Source organism: Lactuca sativa, chromosome 3 (genome assembly GCF_002870075.4).
Source record: "Lactuca sativa cultivar Salinas chromosome 3, Lsat_Salinas_v11, whole genome shotgun sequence".
Taxonomy (NCBI): Eukaryota; Viridiplantae; Streptophyta; class Magnoliopsida; order Asterales; family Asteraceae; genus Lactuca; species Lactuca sativa.
In genome coordinates, this window is record NC_056625.2 from 80,828,271 (window position 1) to 80,845,281 (window position 17,011).

Below are 17,011 nucleotides of genomic sequence, written 5' to 3' on the forward strand. Positions count from 1 at the left end.
GGAGGAGGACTACAAAAGTTACAAAATAAATAAATATATTTATTAAATATTTGTATTATTTTCTATTATTCTATGTATTAAATTGTAAGAGGACCACAACTGAAAAATGAGTAAAAATACAATAAAATAATACGATTCCGTATTTTACAGAGAGCGGGTGAGAATACCGATGAGATTGCTGGCTACAGGCACCGCCAACGTGATCCCCATTTCTTAAATGCTTTCTTTTGCAGGCGGGCCTCCCAGTTCTTGTCTCCCACCACCATCTCTCTCTCTCTCTCTCTCTCTCTCTCTCTCTCTCTCTCTCTCTCTCTCTCTCTCTCTCCTCAAACCCTAATTCTCCATTCAATTTTTAAATCAATTTCTTGCTTTTCCGTTTCAACCTTTCTCCCCTATATATCACACCCACCTCAACCCTTCTCTCCTTTCTTCTTCGTCTTCCTCTGCTTTTCTTCCGTCCTTTTTTGCCTTTTTCTAATTACCCAGGCCACAGGAGCCTCTGTTTCAACGTTCCAGTTCTAAAAGGTGAGAGGGGTTTACTTAGATTTCTTTCAGTTTCTTCGTTCTCTGTTCAAAAGTGTTTCGGATTTGGGGTTTTGTTTGGTTGATCTATGGGGCTGTTGTGGATTTCAAGTTTTTTGACTGGTTTTTTCGGAACTGAAGGATACTACTGATTATAGTGCGATTTTTTTTTGGAATTGTTTTGGAGTGGACAACTTGGTTTTTACGATTGATTATATCAGAAGATTTGTTTTTTTTATTGACGTATGATGAATTTAATTTAGCGAAAAAGTCAAATTTTGACATCTTCGTTTTAGTTCATCCTTTTTTCGAAGTTTTGTTTGTTCTTAATTTGTTTAGGTAATTTCGTTTTTAACTAAAACTAATTATTTGTTCCATACGAATTATCAACAACAAAATAATTGATTTTTACTTCAGATCTGCATCTGTTTTTTAAACTTTTCTATTTTGCTTCGTAACTGAGCGATATCTAATTTCTGGATGACGTTTAACGACTTCCAGATTTAAATTTGCAAAATCTGATCGACAAACGTTGTGATTTCGATATCAGATCTGGTTAAATTAGCAAATTTAGATCACAATTTGTTCCAAACAAATTTCCTACTCTCAGATCTAAAGTTTCTCTCTCTGATTTCGCGTATACGTGCTTTGATTCTAACGATCTATCTTTAAAACACAGGATTTATTCCATCAGAAGAAAGAAAAAATGAATCACTGTGGAATCCATCAGAACACCACCTTTGCATCTTCCCGCGAAGAAATGAGAAGCTCCGTTTCACTTTCCGTGACCTTCGGCAACGGCGAGCCGATGGTTTGTCCAAAGCCACGACGCCTCGGTCTATTCACCACCACCAACGACTCCGTCAGGCCTTTGAGATGGCAGATGTGGTAAGCCCACCTTCCAAATCTCTACAATTTTCAATAAATCTCGGATCTTTGAACTCAGTAACTCACCGGTTTTCTATTTTATATTCAGTTATCAATCGGAAGGCTACGAATCGAAAGCCGGACCTGAACTGTTGGACATCATCTTCGCAAAAGGTGGTGGTTACGGCGGATCATCGGAGCAAACATGTACACAGATAGCCTCGTCGCCCCCTTTTTTCAGTGGGTCACCGCCGAGTAGAGTTTCTAACCCACTAATTCAAGACGCCCTGTTCGGAGACGACAAGGTCTCTCCGGTGTCACCCCGTTCAATGATCCCCAATCCTTCATCTTCCGGTATGTCATCATCTTCTCCTTCATTTTCTTCCGCAAGAAAAGGTGGGTGCCTTCGCGCCAATTTTGGTAACAAACCGGCGGTCAGGATTGAGGGGTTTGATTGCCTCGACAGGGACAACCGCCGCAATTGCAGCATCCCTGCCCTCGCCTGAAAAATCAAACCCTTGAAGTTCCGAATCCAAATCCATACAAAGTACATAAAAAATCAGATAAGTTCAGCAACCAGTTTAAAATTCTAGCAATTTTGAAGAGATATGAGAGAGATACATGAAGCAGATTTGGTTACTTTTAGTGTAAATAGGAAGAAGGTCTGTAATCTGTATGTAATTAATTAGTAGTTAATCGTTAAAAATAATTGGGGAAATTGGAGAATGGAGAGTGAGGGAGTTTGTGATGATGGTGTTTTTGTTTGGTTAAATTTACGGTTTTACCCCTTTGGTGATGACTTGTAAGTATAGAAGAAGATCAAGAGAGGGGTAATTACCAAAAGTTGAAGAATTCTTTTTGGTGTTTTTTATTATGTAAGAATTAAGAGGAGTGAGTCAGAGAGAGAGAGAGAGAGAGGATATTGCGACTTTATGAAGAGAAGAAATTTGTATAAAATTGTAAGGTCGCATATCGAGGTCGATCTTTTTATTTGTAGCATTTTGATATTGTAAATATGAATATGTGATCTTTTTTATAAAGGTTATATTTCTCGTTTTGTTTTCTTGTTTATTATTATTATTTTTTGGTAGAGAAATTAAATATCCTCATAATGTTTGGAGTGGTTGTATTTTTATAAAAAAAGTGACCGAATTTGGCATGCCAGCCAAAATATGGTGGTTGGATTTTAACTTTTAATATGATGAGATTTAGGTATTATTATGCGTATCGTGTATACTTGATATTGGATGCCTTTTATATTGTTTCAAAGGGCAGGAAGCCGTTTCAGAAAATATTTTCTAAATAGTTGATATTTGTTCTTAGATTTTTTCTGATTTTGTTTGATATGCATTTTATAAAAAAATTAAAAGATAATAAGCATGTTAAATAATTGTAAAAGGAATTTAATTCTTTATCAATGATTAAAATTAATTAATTTTGTACACATAATACTAAATTGCATTCCAAATATAATAAAAAAATATAAAATAAAATCCTATTGAAAATTTGGTACTTAGTAAAACTCAAATATCTAGAAAATTATAGCCAATCTCTCTCAAAAACAAAGAAGCAAATGTTTTATATTTCTCTCAAAATAAATAAAAGGAAATTGAAAAAAGCTTGTTCATTGCTATAAGTATTTTTGATGTAAAGACAATATTATCAATATTTTTCAAAAAGACCTCACGCTAAAAGTTTTCTATAATGTTGTCTAACAATTGATTGTGAAATGTGAAATGGTTTTTAAGAAAACCAAGGTTACAATGATTAGTAATTGAAGATTATAAAAATAGTAAAAACTTGGTTCAAAATTAACATTTTTTTTTTGCTTTTGGATATAAAGGATAATATGAAAAATTACAAAAAGGAATTTGTATACTAGTTAATGTTGTCTTTATGAACTGATTTTGATATTTAATGTTGTCTTTATGATAATATGATAGAATAGACTTATGGTTTAAGATAAAAATAGTAAGAGAAATTAAATATCTTCTTACATTTTCTTTCTATCCATGTAAAATAGTGACAAGTGTCATATTTGGATAATATTATCATTAATTTAATACATTTCTCATCATTTCAAATTTCAAAGAAAAAGTGTTTAATTTCTCTAATAAATATGGTATTTTGTTGAATCATATTATAGAATTTATGATGGTAGGCGTGTTGAAGTCAAAGCAGTGGGTTTCTTTACAGCTAAGATGTTGGGTCATTTGATACCCATCAATCCATCATGGCCATACATCAAAAAGCAAAATAGATTTGGGACTTGATTGCGTGAAAAGCGGCACCGATTCTCAATTGTTGAAAAAAAGCAAATGGTTCCTCTTCAAGTTGATCAATTTGGTAAAAGTGAAAGATTAACTTCTATCTTAAATAGAGTGGCTTCATGACCATGATATTATTTTGTTCTCCTTTCATATAAATACTACTAATAAAAAGTTTGGATGTTTGTTCTCTTTGATATTCATTATGTTTAATGGTTTGTTTAGAAGTGTATGGTAAAAGTTCGTGGCTTTTGATACCCTTTTCTAGAGAAATGATAAGTTTATTTTAAGAGTAATGGGGGCATTTCTTTTTCTTAAACATCTCTTGTTGGTTACTTATTTTTGATTCGATGAGGTGTCACATGATATATTCCATTGAATTTCCACAAAAGGGTAATAAATGCAATATATACAAAGCAATATAGGCCACGGGGAGAGAAACAATTGAGTAGAACACAAATGTAGAACTAGACTTTGATATCATGTTGAGAGGTTAAATATATCCATAAATGGATAATGAACACAATATATACAAAGCAATACAAGCCATGGGCCGATAAATACTATGGGCTATATATACACTATTAGACTAGACTAATATTCACAAGTAATACAATTAAGATGTTTTTAGCTTTTAGTTTCAAATGGTTTGTTTTATTTTGTATGTTAAGGGATTTAGAGGTTTTATTAATGTGTAACTCAACAAATGATTTCGTTACCCATCTATTGTCGGTCATGTAAAAGATTCATTACCCTACCTTCCCGACCTTTATTTGTCACTACTCCATTTTTATGATGAATGTTGCTTCTTTTTCTTGCATTGGAAGCCAAATTTTGTTATCTTTATTTATTATATGAATCAATGAAGGTAAAAGTGGCTCAAAACTATAACTCTAGGGACCACAAGTTTACATAAGGAAAAACAAAATTGCCTTTATCCTATTACGCGGTTAGATTATGTTTTAGAAACCGAATGATCAAGTGCTAAATGATTCAATGTTAAATGTTTTAAAGACCCGATTGATTCATTCAGTGTTGTTTAGTAAGGTTGTTGAACAAATCGGTTGAATGAGAAAATGATCATTTTAACCTTCTAATAAAAACGACATTGCCAATTTCACAGATTTAATTAAAACATCACCAATGGAGTTCTCAATAGTATTACATCAAACCATTAACAACAATTTCATCATGAGATCACACAACTATCTTGATTCAACTGGAATTATTTAATAAATCTACTATATACTCAAATGAGCTGAAATCAAAACATATGAATGTAACCAAAGGAGAACCATATAATCAAATTTGTTTTGATGGTGCAATAACAAATCATAGCAAAGTTACATTATTCTTCCATTTGTATTGACTATAAACCTTTAAAATGACATATCTCCAACATTTAGTAAATCATATGAAATTATGAATTTTCAAGAAACAATCTATCAACATCTCTTAAAAAACCCACTTCTAGGGAAACCCCCACCAATTCAACATTTTAATCATAGCAAAACAACATAGTAGCAACAACAACAAAAATGGAATTAGAGAGAATATAAATAAAATGGAAGAAAGAAAATTTTTGGAGAGAATGTGTATTTTTTGAAATGGAAAAATGTTGTATTTATAATGGGTAAAGAAGTTAAAGAAAATATTTTTTGACCATTCAAACGGGTAAAAGGTGTGTGTGTGTGTGTGAGAGAGAGAGAGAGAGAGAGAGAGAGAGAGAGAGAGAGAGAGAGAGAGAGAGAGAGAGAGTTTATACAACTCATGAGTTCTCCTAATTGGCGGTATGACCATTGCTCTGATTTGTTTTGTTGGTAGTAGTGCGGATACTACTGTTAACGTGTTGTTAAAGCCGCTTGATTCTGTCTATCTTTATTCTTATAATATGATTTTGTTTAAAAAAAATCTATAGATTCAATGCTGAATTGGAATGTTTTTGTATAAAATATTAATATGGATGCCCAAAAAAACTAGTAAAGTTCATAAAAAAATCATAAAAAACACTAACTACCTTCATTTACTTCTATTTTGTTAATTTAGAAAAGTAAAATTTTCAAAAAAAAATTATTTAAATAAATAATGATTTTTTTAATTTTATCCAAACTTTATTAAGACTGTTGTGTGTGTGCAACATATTATTCCATGTTACTACACCTAAAAGGTGTCACATCATCATCCTAGTCAACATGAATGTTATAACACTCAAGGTGGAAATGAACAACACAAAATAACATGTAATAACACCCCTTAGTTTCTATTTTATTTTTGAATTTCTTTGATGTTTTTAGTTTCGAAATTTCCAATTTCTTTTTTTTTTATTTATGTCATAATATTTATAATTATCATATAAATTAAATCATAAATTAAAAATTAAAAAAATCCTAAATTAAAAACAACATAAAAAAATTACAACTAAGGATAAAAACATTTAAAAACCTAAAATAAAAAAAAAAGACGAAAGAAATTACATTTTTGATGTAAATAATTAATTTTCAGTGCCATAGTAGATATGATCTGCCAACTGCCAAGTCTTCTTGAAGTTGTTTGTGTTTTCGTTGATCTTGAATATCAACGACTCTATGTAAGTATTCTGCTGTCCCTGGTTGAAATTGAATGTGTCCAGCTTCTGTAGGCAAATGCTCCACAATGTGTCGCCCTTTATCTTCAATCACCATGTTATGTATTATGATACATGCATGCATAATATCTCGTAGAGTGTCCAACTCATATGGTTGTGCCACATGCTCAACTATGTGCTATTTTGCTTTCAGAACTCTGAAAGAACGTTCCACGTCCTTACGTGCTCCGTCTTGTCTTCTCTTGAATAATTTGTCTCTTGGTTCTATTGGGTGTCGAAACGCCCTCACAAATGTGGAATATGGTGGGTATATTCCATCCATGAGGTAATACCCGAACTTATATTCATGGTCATTTGCTGTGAAAGGAGCATCCGGTGTGTAACACCTCGAATTCTGGTATGTTATTTAAATAATTATTTTCAAGTTTTCAAGAGGAACTCAACGAGTCAGTAGCCAGACTTGTCGAGTAGAGTCGGGATATTGAGCACATTTAAGTTGGCGATTCGACGAGTCGATATTCTGGACTCGGCGACTTTGCCAGTCTGGATGAAACCCTAATTTCAAAGGTTTTCACCCTATTTAATCAACTTTTTGGGACCTCAGTCAGCCCATCACCCCTAGAGCATCCTTCTCGAAACCCTATCACTCTCTTAGCATTTTGTGTGTTTTGGTGTGATTCTTTGAAGATCTTGAGAGAAGAAGGAAGGTAGATCAAGAGGAGAAGAAGGAGATCCAAGATCTTTGTGGCATTTTAGAGTATAGTAAGGTATAACTCGACCCTTTTCTGTTTCTATGCTTAAATCCCCATTGGAACACCATTAAAGCTATTCTTGAACCATTTCTTGGCTTGGTAGTAGCATATAGGACACATTGAGATGAATAGCCTTCGGATCTAGCTATGTTGAGTTCCAGAAGCCTAGATCTAATACCTTTATGGAGCCATATTGCATGAAAGCCCTAGATCTACTCTTATAGTGTGCTTTGAGCCTTAAAACCTTCATTTGGTGTTTATTTACACGTAAAGTTGGAAACTTTACGTGTTAAACAAGCCCTAAGAACCCAGATCTACGAATGGAATGAACTGGATTCAAGCAGAATCGAGTATATAGTGATTGCATGTATACGACTCGACAAGTCGTTCTTCAGACTCGATGAGTCGAGTCACGAGTCCCCTGTTTTCCCCTTTTCGAGTTATGCCGAGTGGAACCAGTGAGTGAGAGATGGACTCAGTGAGCTAGAGGTTAGACTCATTCATGGAAGGACTCGACAAGTTAATGCCCTGACTCGGCGAGTCCAAGGCAATCTTCATGCCTCAAGAACAGACTCGACGAGTTGTTCATACAACTCGGCGAGACGGATGCAGATTGACTGAGTGTTAGTATCGAAGAGGAACTCGTCGAGTCTATGCCAAACTCGACGAGTAGTAGCGAGCAGAAGCAAGAAAGTGAGAGTAAGGACTCGACGAGTTGGTAACCCAACTCGACGAGTCAGGTCAACTGAATGTTGACTTTGACCAATAGGTTGACTTGACCAGGGGTAAAATAGTCACTTTACCCTCAGTATAATTATCAGTATTTGATTGAGGGTACTTATGGAAATTGTAGCCGGGGTGAAACCGGAGCCGCAACAGACAGATTTCCGGAGCAGTTCTTTCAGCAGCTAGGCTACGAGGTGAGTTTCCTTCCTGTAGGAACGGGTCTACGACCACAACGCCGGACCGTTTAGTTAGCAGTAGTTCCAGACTTCGGTCTGATGTAGTAGTTTAGGGTGATTGATGTCTTTGTGATTCAAGCATAGATTTGTGATTATGTGTTCCGGACTTCGGTCTGAAGCAGTATGCAGTATATGTGTTTATGCCAGTAGTTGTGATTATGTTATGCTATGTTCAGTCAGTTCCGGACTCTGGTCCGATGAAGTTTTCGGACTTTGGTCCGATGCAGAGGGCAAGGCCTTGGTTAGTTCCGGACTTCGGTCCGAGGCAGTTTCCGAACTTCGGTCCGATGTAGTTTCCGGGCTTCGGTCCGATGCAGTGGGCAAGGCCCAATAGTTGCTTATATGTTATTGTATGGTATGTGGTAGTTTGGGGGAGCTTACTAAGCTTCGTGCTTACAGTTTCAGTTTTGGTTTCAGGTACTTCCGCAAGTAAAGGGAAGAGCTCAGGATGATGACATCGCACACACCACAACTTCAGTCTTTATCCTGGGAGTTTGTTTTGATTCATAGTTTGATTTGACACAATTGTTTCACGACATTTTATTATGAGTTGAGATATTTGACATATATTTTCATGATATGACGATCAGTATATGATTTTTATTATTATTAAAACAAAAATTTTTGGGTCGTATTTTCAGATGTTACATGGTGCCTCTCCTGTCAAAGGTCCTGAAATATTGGTGACTGATCAAAACAATTACGTTGTTGTTAGAACCCACAATTCCCAAAAAGCATGCCAAATCTATAAGTCTTGTGACGCAACAACCTCTAATACTAATGAAGGCGATCCAAGATGACCACTTGTGTATTGACATTTCCACGCCATAGGACAATTTCTCCATATCTACTTTGTGCAATCAATGTTTCCAAGCATACCCGGAAAACTATGACGTTCTTCATGTGCCGCATATAGTTGTATGTCATGCAATGAAGGTTTGCGCAAGTATTTGTCACCAAAGGTTTCGATAACACATATTGCCAATCTATACAAACTTTCTCATGCAGTTCGCTCTGACATTCTCATATAGTCATCAATAGTATCGGGCGACTCCCCAAAGGCCAAAGCCATAAACTTGATTGCAGTAACACATTTTTGCAACTCTGTAAAACCTCGTTTACCTGTCGCATCATACCTCATTTGGAAATATTCATACCTAAACATAAATATAATTTTTAAAGCAATTATTTAATAATCTAAAGAACATATATTTAATTTTTAAAACAATTATTTAATAATCTAAGGAACATATATTTAATTCATAAAACAACTGTAATTACAGTACCTGCTTTCCATTGCATTGACTATTTGTTGAAACATATTTTTCCGCAAACGCAACCTTCGTTTAAAATTGTTAGGTTAGTAGACACAATTATCCGCAAAATAATAATTTAATAGACATCTATGCTGTTCTTCACGATCTCTGTTCAACGCTGCACGTCAGGTTAGTAGTGGAGTTGGCTCAGGGGGTAGCATGTCCGTAACATATCGGTACATCATACCCACGAAAATATCATCATCGTTGATATCATGATTATATGGATGGAACAGATCAAGATGATCCATTTTTTAATTAAATAGAGTACTAGAAAAGAAAATGAAATTGAAAGACATATGAATTGTTGAAAGAATTTGTAGGTAAAATTGAGATAAAATGTTGTGAATTTATATTAATAGGGATTTTTGTTAATATATTCGTGACCATTTGCAAACGGTAAAAAATATATCTGTTCCAATCAAATGTCTCGTTTCATCTCGTTACCACCATAACACCAAAGAACACACCGGGGGGGGGGGGGGGGGGGTATACAGGGCGTTATAACGCCGTTTTTTCGAGCCACGTCGAAATAACGCCTAAAGGCGTTGCCCGCTCCCACCCGTCTAACAATTAATTATTAACTACACGCCTTAACTAACTATACATACTAAACTGGATAAAGGTCTAATTTAGCTTATTAAAGTTTAATTTCAACGTCGACATTTACATTATTTTATACTATGTGTCTATATATATATATATATATATATATATATATATATATATATATATATATATATATATATATATATATATATATATATATAGACACACATATATATATATATATATATATATATATATATACACATATATATATATATATATATATATATATATATATATATATATATATATATATATATATATATATATATATATAGACACACATATAGTATAAAATAATGTAAATATCGACGTTGAAGTTAAACTTTAATAAGCTAGATTAAACCTTTATCCTGTATAGTTAGTTAAGGCGTGTAGTTAATAATTAATTATTAGACGGGTGGGAGCGGGCAACGCCTTTAGGCGTTATTTCGACGTGGCTCGAAAAAACGGCGTTATAACGCCCTGTATACCCCCCCCCCCCCCCCCCCCCCCCCCCGGTGTGTTCTTTGGTGTTATGGTGGTAACGAGATGAAACGAGACATTTGATTGGAACAGTCATATTTTTTACCGTTTGCAAATGGTCACGAATATATTAACAAAAATCCCTATTAATATAAATTCACAACATTTTATCTCAATTTTACCTACAAATTCTTTCAATTTTACCTATATATATATATATATATATATATATATATATATATATATATATATATATATATATATATATATATATATATATATATATATATATATAGTTAGGTTTAAATGTTTTCACTATGTATTCGATGCATGTATGATTGATTCTAGACCAATCATTTTAGTTATTTTAAGAAAAGTAATTAATGCATATTAAATGTTGAAGATATAATTAATATTCATTATATCTTCAACATGTAATATGCATTAATTACTTTCTTAAAATAACTAAAATGATTAGTCCAGAATCAATCATACATACACACAATAGATAATGAAAACAAAATAACCTAACCCTATATATATATATATATATATATATATATATATATATATATATATATATATATATATATATATATATATATATATATATTTCCATCATAGATAGGAATAATATATTTATTACTATTTAGAGTTTTGCTACAGTATTTTTTAGGGTTGGCAAGTTTAGTCCCTGCCTTCCTTAATGTCTTATGTGGCTGAAGATGAATATAGTTATCGACATTGTTGTCCAATAGATCGTTGTCACTGCCAAATCTCTTAATGCTTTACTTCTGATCGAACATCATCTAAACGAACAAAAAACACGTCATCGTCGCCCTTTCGATCACCTCTGTGACCTATTCCTTCAACATCAAAATTGCTATTTCTTACATCCTATATACAAATACATTCTTACATATATCAACTGACTCCTTGCTTTAGTTTCTCACTATGGATCACGCAACATTGGTTGAATGGAATAACAAATTGAAGGCATCGGGATGGAAACTCTTTACTCTTCTCCATCACGCTGATATGCCACCGTCTCTCTCTCTTCTAATTACATTTACAACTAATTTATATGTAAAAATAAAAAGAGAAACACTAACTTTTCGTTAAGGCAAAAATTGTTGATATATTTTAACTGAACGGGAAAAGTTAGATTCTAAAACCAATGCAAAAGCAAAATTATAGTTATGATCTTGATTTATAATAAGCTTCATTTTAATTGTCCAGTCAATCAATCCAAATTATAGTCTATCAATCCAAATTATAACCACTAAGTAAAGATCATTAGATATTATGTAATGTTTTAAAAATCGATTTTAGTTCAACATATATGATGATCCGTTCCCGGTTCAACCGGGTCAACCGGTTTCTATAAATTTCATATATATATATATATATATATATATATATATATATATATATATATATATTTTCTATTTTCCTACACATACATACATAAATACATACATACATACATAAATCAAGAATTTGACTATCATAGACATTAAAAATACACATAAACCACTTATATATCAATCCAATTACATTAAGAAAACAAACAACCATAAGTGTTACATTAATCCATGTAAACAAAAAGAAAATAAAGTATAATACCAAAACAAAATATAGTTTAGATGAATACATACACAAATCAAGAATTTGACTATCATAGACATTAAAAATACACATAAAACCACTTGTATATCAATCCAAATATACATTAAAAAAAACAAACAATCATAAGTGTTACATTAATCCATGTACACAAAAAGAAAATAAAATATAATATCAAAACAAAATATAGTTTAGATGAATACAAACACATTAATAAAACTTCATAGTATTACTTAGTGTTTTTATTCATAGAAATCTAAATAAATGTTAAAAAGACCACCAAAGTTTGTTACGCAAAATGCTTCATTTCCTTGAGTTTTTATTCTATTTAACCGATTTAATCGGGTTTTTATAAAAACCGAACGGTTCGGTCCGGTTTAGAAATAGAATTAAAATCGGTGCTAGTTGAACCGCTCTATTCCTCGATTCCTGGTCAACCTGGTTCGATCGCCCGGTTCAAACGAGTTTTTAAAACATTGATATTATGTCACATTTAAATCATGAACACCACTTTTATATGAGCCATTTAAAATATATCAAATTGTAGTCCTTGCCAATATAGCAAAATCATGAATTAAACCACCCTTATAAATGAATTAGAACCCTAAATGCAACACCAAGCACACACCTTGTACTCCCATTAAAAGAAAAAGCAACATCATTTTGGTAAATGTGATTTACTCTCAATGTATAGCAGAAAACTTGACACTCTATTTAAACCTAACCCCATCCCCTTAATTATGTTTAATTAATATTACGACCTATGAACCAAATGCCATAACTTATTTTAAATGGTACATTTCTCGATATTATATATATATACACACACACACACACACGTACTTCAATTTTTGTGCAATATGCGATGATTCACCTTATATATCTCTTATAAAGGATGCCATCAAAATAAATAGGACTTAGAATAAATGATTTATCTTTTATCACATCAATTTTATTTTTTAATTTGTCCCACATTGCTCATACATATGTAATATCTGTTTTTCCAGTTATAATTTTCAATACTTTAATTTGAGTTAAATAAGTTTTAGGGATTTTTGTTGGTAGCCATGCTAGTTTTGAGTGTAGATACACACTATGTAGCGGCATGACGTCTAATGAAACTTACAGTGCAATGGGACTGATGGGACAAACCCTAGATCTCAGGATTTTGACCCGTTTTAACGGCACTTACCCCTAGGGTTTCGACATTTCACCTCCTGACATCTCTCTTGTGTTATTGAAGTTCTTTCGTGTTTTGGTGAAGCTTGAAGGCAGAGGAAGGTCATTGTGGTGCTAAGGAGCTTTGTTATAAGCCTAGATCCAGTTTCCAATTCATATTTCTCAATCTTTGTGTTTATATATATATATATATATATATATATATATATATATATATATATATATATATATATATATATATATATATATATATATAAACACAAAGGTCTTAGTAGAGTTGACAAAAATCGACCCAATCCGCCAACCCAACCCAAAATTAACGGGTTGGGTTAAGATTTTCAACCCATTTAACTTAAATGGGTCAACCTGTCTAACCCATTTAATTAAATAGGTTGGGTTGACTAAAAATTATCAACCCGTTTTCAACCCGTCAACTCAATTAACTTTAATATTTATTATTTAATTTAATATTATTTGAATATTATCATGTAGTAATCAAAATATTAATTTGTAAATTATAATGTTGCATTATTATTATCTATGTTTAATAAAATTCAATCATTATTTCCATCTATTTTTTGGTGCCGATAATACCTTTCATTCTCTAAATTCACTATGAAACTAAACATTTTTAATGTTATTTGAACAATTTATTTGTATTTATGAATTACGATTGTGCTTTTGTCATAAGTATGAAGTTTATATATGTTTTATAATTTAAGTGGTATAATATTTAATTATATAATTTATTTAATTGATTTTAAATGAGTTAACCCAAGTTTAACCCATTTATTTAATAGGTTGGGTCGGGAACTACATAAACAGGTCAACCCGGTGATAACCTATTTATCTAAAATGTTGGGTTGGGTTGAAAATATCAATCCATTTAAATAAAAAGGTTGGATTAGGTTGACATTTTTAACCCAATTATTAGATGGGTTGAACCCGAACCTAACCCAAGTCAACCCATTGCCACCTCTAGTCTTAAGAATAATATATTTTCTATTATGTTAAGGTTTGTTACAAAGGTTTCAATACTTTTTCATTTTTGGTGTATCCTCGACTTTTTCAAAGTTTTGATACAAAAATTTCAACACTTTGACACTTTTGGTCTCTCCAACTTTTTATCATATTAGTTTGTGAAGTTGACACTTTTGGTCTCCCAACTTCGATATTCTCTACTGCTAGCCATGAAGGGTTCAAGAGTTTTTCACGTTTGGTCCCTGACATTTACCCAATGTGACACCTCAAGTATTTGCCACATTAGTTTGTGGAGTTGCTGCTTTTGTTCCTCCCAGCCTCGATATTCTGCTATACGGTCTTATTTTCTTCAAATAACAACACATATATTTAATTACCAATGATAGCAATAAATATCAAATAAAGTATTTGTATCATTGTGTAAGAACGTTGGTACTATATATAAAAATAAACCTTTTAAAGTACGATGTTCTAATTGGAAAAAAAGTTAAAAAAAAATACCGATTCAGAGCGAAGCCCATGTTTTTTTACTACTTTTATATAAACTTTTAAATTTAATATAAAGTAATGTATTATTTATATATAATATTAATATATAATTTTAGTTATATGCAACACATAGCCATTGGTATATCTACTTCTACTATAATAAATAAATAAAAACAATTTCTACCGTTTGTCACGTTCTTATGCTTTTGACATATGTTATTTTGTAATTAGTTCTTAGAAAAATTAATTTTTACTAGACATTTTTTGGTAATTTTTGATTTTCTTAATTAACTATTATAAGTTTTAGGTTATAAAAAGTAATTAACGTGTTATTAATTTGTTTCCTTATATTTTCAATTTTTAATATATTTCCTTCAATATATACATAACTTAAAATTGGTATGTTTCTTTCAAAATTCATTATCATTTTAGGCCAAAATGGTTTAGATAGGAAAAATAATCAAAGGCAGTTGTTTTTCATTGATAAAACTAAAAAAATGTTATATGGTCCTTAGTTTGTATTATTAGTATAACTTGTATTATTTATTTATTCATCATTTTATTTTTATTTATTTCAAAATTTTACTTAAAAAATATTTAATATCTACGTATTTTACGTATTGATAAGTAATTTTTTAAAAAAAAATACTCTATATGTAATATTTTTTAATCAACCCTATTTTCTCGCATCGAATGTATAAGACCCAAGTGTATAGTGCATGCACAAGTTCATAGCAAGTATGAAATTTATGATAACATTTAATGATAATATCGAGACTAACGGCACAAATCTACCAATTTATCGGTGGTATTCAAAATCAAAATGAAATTCTCGAAAACGCGATAACTCCTTTTTCGCGTCTCTCAAGCATTTCGCCGCTCTTTTTCATTTCTTACTCCGTCCAAATCAACAGCAGCATACCCTTTTTCACTCCACTCTTTCTCTCTCTACAAACAACCAAGAAGCAGCAGCAGAAGAAGAAAGATGGGCGAAGGAAAAGGCTCATCCCTAGTTCATCTTCTAGTTATCATCTTATGCTTAGTTGCTTTTGGTTTCGCCATTGCCGCTGAACGCCGCCGCAGCACTGTACTTTCTCTTTCTCTCATCTAAATTTGTACTCTTTATGTCGAATTTCATCTGTAAGCTAGGGTTTTCTGTTCGACTCCTTATTTCCTCTGTTCACATTGATTTTCTCATGTTTAGCGACGATTATATCTGCTGACTTGCTAAACGAGTTCGTCATTTCAATTCCATTCTTCTGCTTCCTGAGATCTAGGTTTTCGAACACTTAAGCTGCTATGAACTTATACACAATTTTTTAGTGATTTTTAGCTTGTAACTGTTCTTAGAGTTCTTCCTTTCTGTTTATGTACTTCATTTTCAAATAATCGAAACTCATGATGATCGTGATTCGTGAGGTTATTGAATTTGTGCTTTATTGATGACAGGGGACCATTCGCACAGATAATGCAACCAATTCCACTTACTGCGTATACGATTCAGATGTAGCAACAGGCTATGGCGTTGGCGCCTTTCTGTTTCTTCTCTCAGGCGAATCCTTACTCATGGGAGTAACCAAATGCATGTGTTTTGGAAGGCCATTAGCACCTGGTGGAAATCGAGCTTGGACCATCATCTATTTCACATTCTCATTGTAAATCTTTCATTCTCTCAACAGATATCCAAAAGAAACAAACTTTTTTTGTCCCAATTCTTGAAACTTGAAACTAAAAAGTGTTGTGTTTTTTGCATGATTTGTAGGCTGAGTTTTGTGGTTGCAGAAGCTTGTTTGATAGCAGGGGCAAAGAAGAATGCATACCATACAAAATACAAGGGGATGACAGAAAGCTTTTCATGTGATACATTAAGGAAAGGTGTTTTTGTTGCAGGAGCAGTGTTTGTGGTGGTGACAATGGTTCTGAATGTGTATTATTACATGTATTTCACTAAGGCTACAACTCAGCCTGCTCATAAAAGCAACCGATCTAGCTCAACTGTTGGAATGGCTTCTTATGCATAAGACCATGTTTTGAGAATACTTTAAAGGTGTACATTTAGCATCATATGATTGCAATTATTATTTGTTGTTAGATATATGGGAATTTGGTTCTTGATCATATTATGAAAAGATCGGTTTTTGTTTGCTTGTGATCTTTGTTTTTGTGGGTCTTTTTCTGTTGGATGAAGTTGGTTTTGACCTAATTGTTTTACTTAATCCGGATATCTAGATAGAATGAGTTAATGGGTTAAGCAAAAAACGTGGCTTAATGTATCAAGACATCAATACTTCCCTTCTTGAATATTTGTGAAATTGTTGTTGGAAGGTCATATTAGTATCATTAACACGGATTATTAAGTATCTCTCATTTGTATATGGGAAATTTGAAATTT

At 32.4% G+C, this 17,011-nt stretch overlaps 2 protein-coding genes across 2 annotated transcripts; both read left to right on the plus strand.

Annotated features, from left to right (window-relative positions):
* Positions 1-384: 384 nt before the first annotated feature.
* LOC111904542 (uncharacterized) lies at positions 385-2,446 on the plus strand. The gene is made up of 3 exons (XM_023900295.3): positions 385-525; positions 1,202-1,410; positions 1,499-2,446. The coding sequence occupies exons 2-3, from the start codon at positions 1,229-1,231 to the stop codon at positions 1,893-1,895; spliced, it is 579 nt and encodes a 192-aa protein (XP_023756063.1). The 5' UTR covers positions 385-525; positions 1,202-1,228; the 3' UTR covers positions 1,896-2,446.
* Positions 2,447-15,448: 13,002 nt separating this feature from the next.
* On the plus strand, positions 15,449-16,766 carry LOC111904543 (uncharacterized). Its single transcript, XM_023900296.3, has 3 exons — positions 15,449-15,706; positions 16,069-16,274; positions 16,382-16,766. Exons 1-3 carry the CDS (start codon positions 15,605-15,607, stop codon positions 16,638-16,640), a joined length of 567 nt encoding a protein of 188 aa, XP_023756064.1. The 5' UTR covers positions 15,449-15,604; the 3' UTR covers positions 16,641-16,766.
* The last annotated feature ends 245 nt before the right edge of the window (positions 16,767-17,011 follow it).

Coding starts and splice junctions, on each gene's coding strand:
- LOC111904543 (XM_023900296.3), top strand. CDS start 15,605: ATGGGCGAAGGAAAAGGCTCATCCCTAGTTCATCTTCTAGTTATCATC. Junction 15,707..16,068: donor CTGAACGCCGCCGCAGCACT/GTACTTTCTCTT, acceptor TATTGATGACAG/GGGACCATTCGCACAGATAA. Junction 16,275..16,381: donor ATCTATTTCACATTCTCATT/GTAAATCTTTCA, acceptor CATGATTTGTAG/GCTGAGTTTTGTGGTTGCAG.
- LOC111904542 (XM_023900295.3), top strand. CDS start 1,229: ATGAATCACTGTGGAATCCATCAGAACACCACCTTTGCATCTTCCCGC. Junction 1,411..1,498: donor CCTTTGAGATGGCAGATGTG/GTAAGCCCACCT, acceptor TTTTATATTCAG/TTATCAATCGGAAGGCTACG.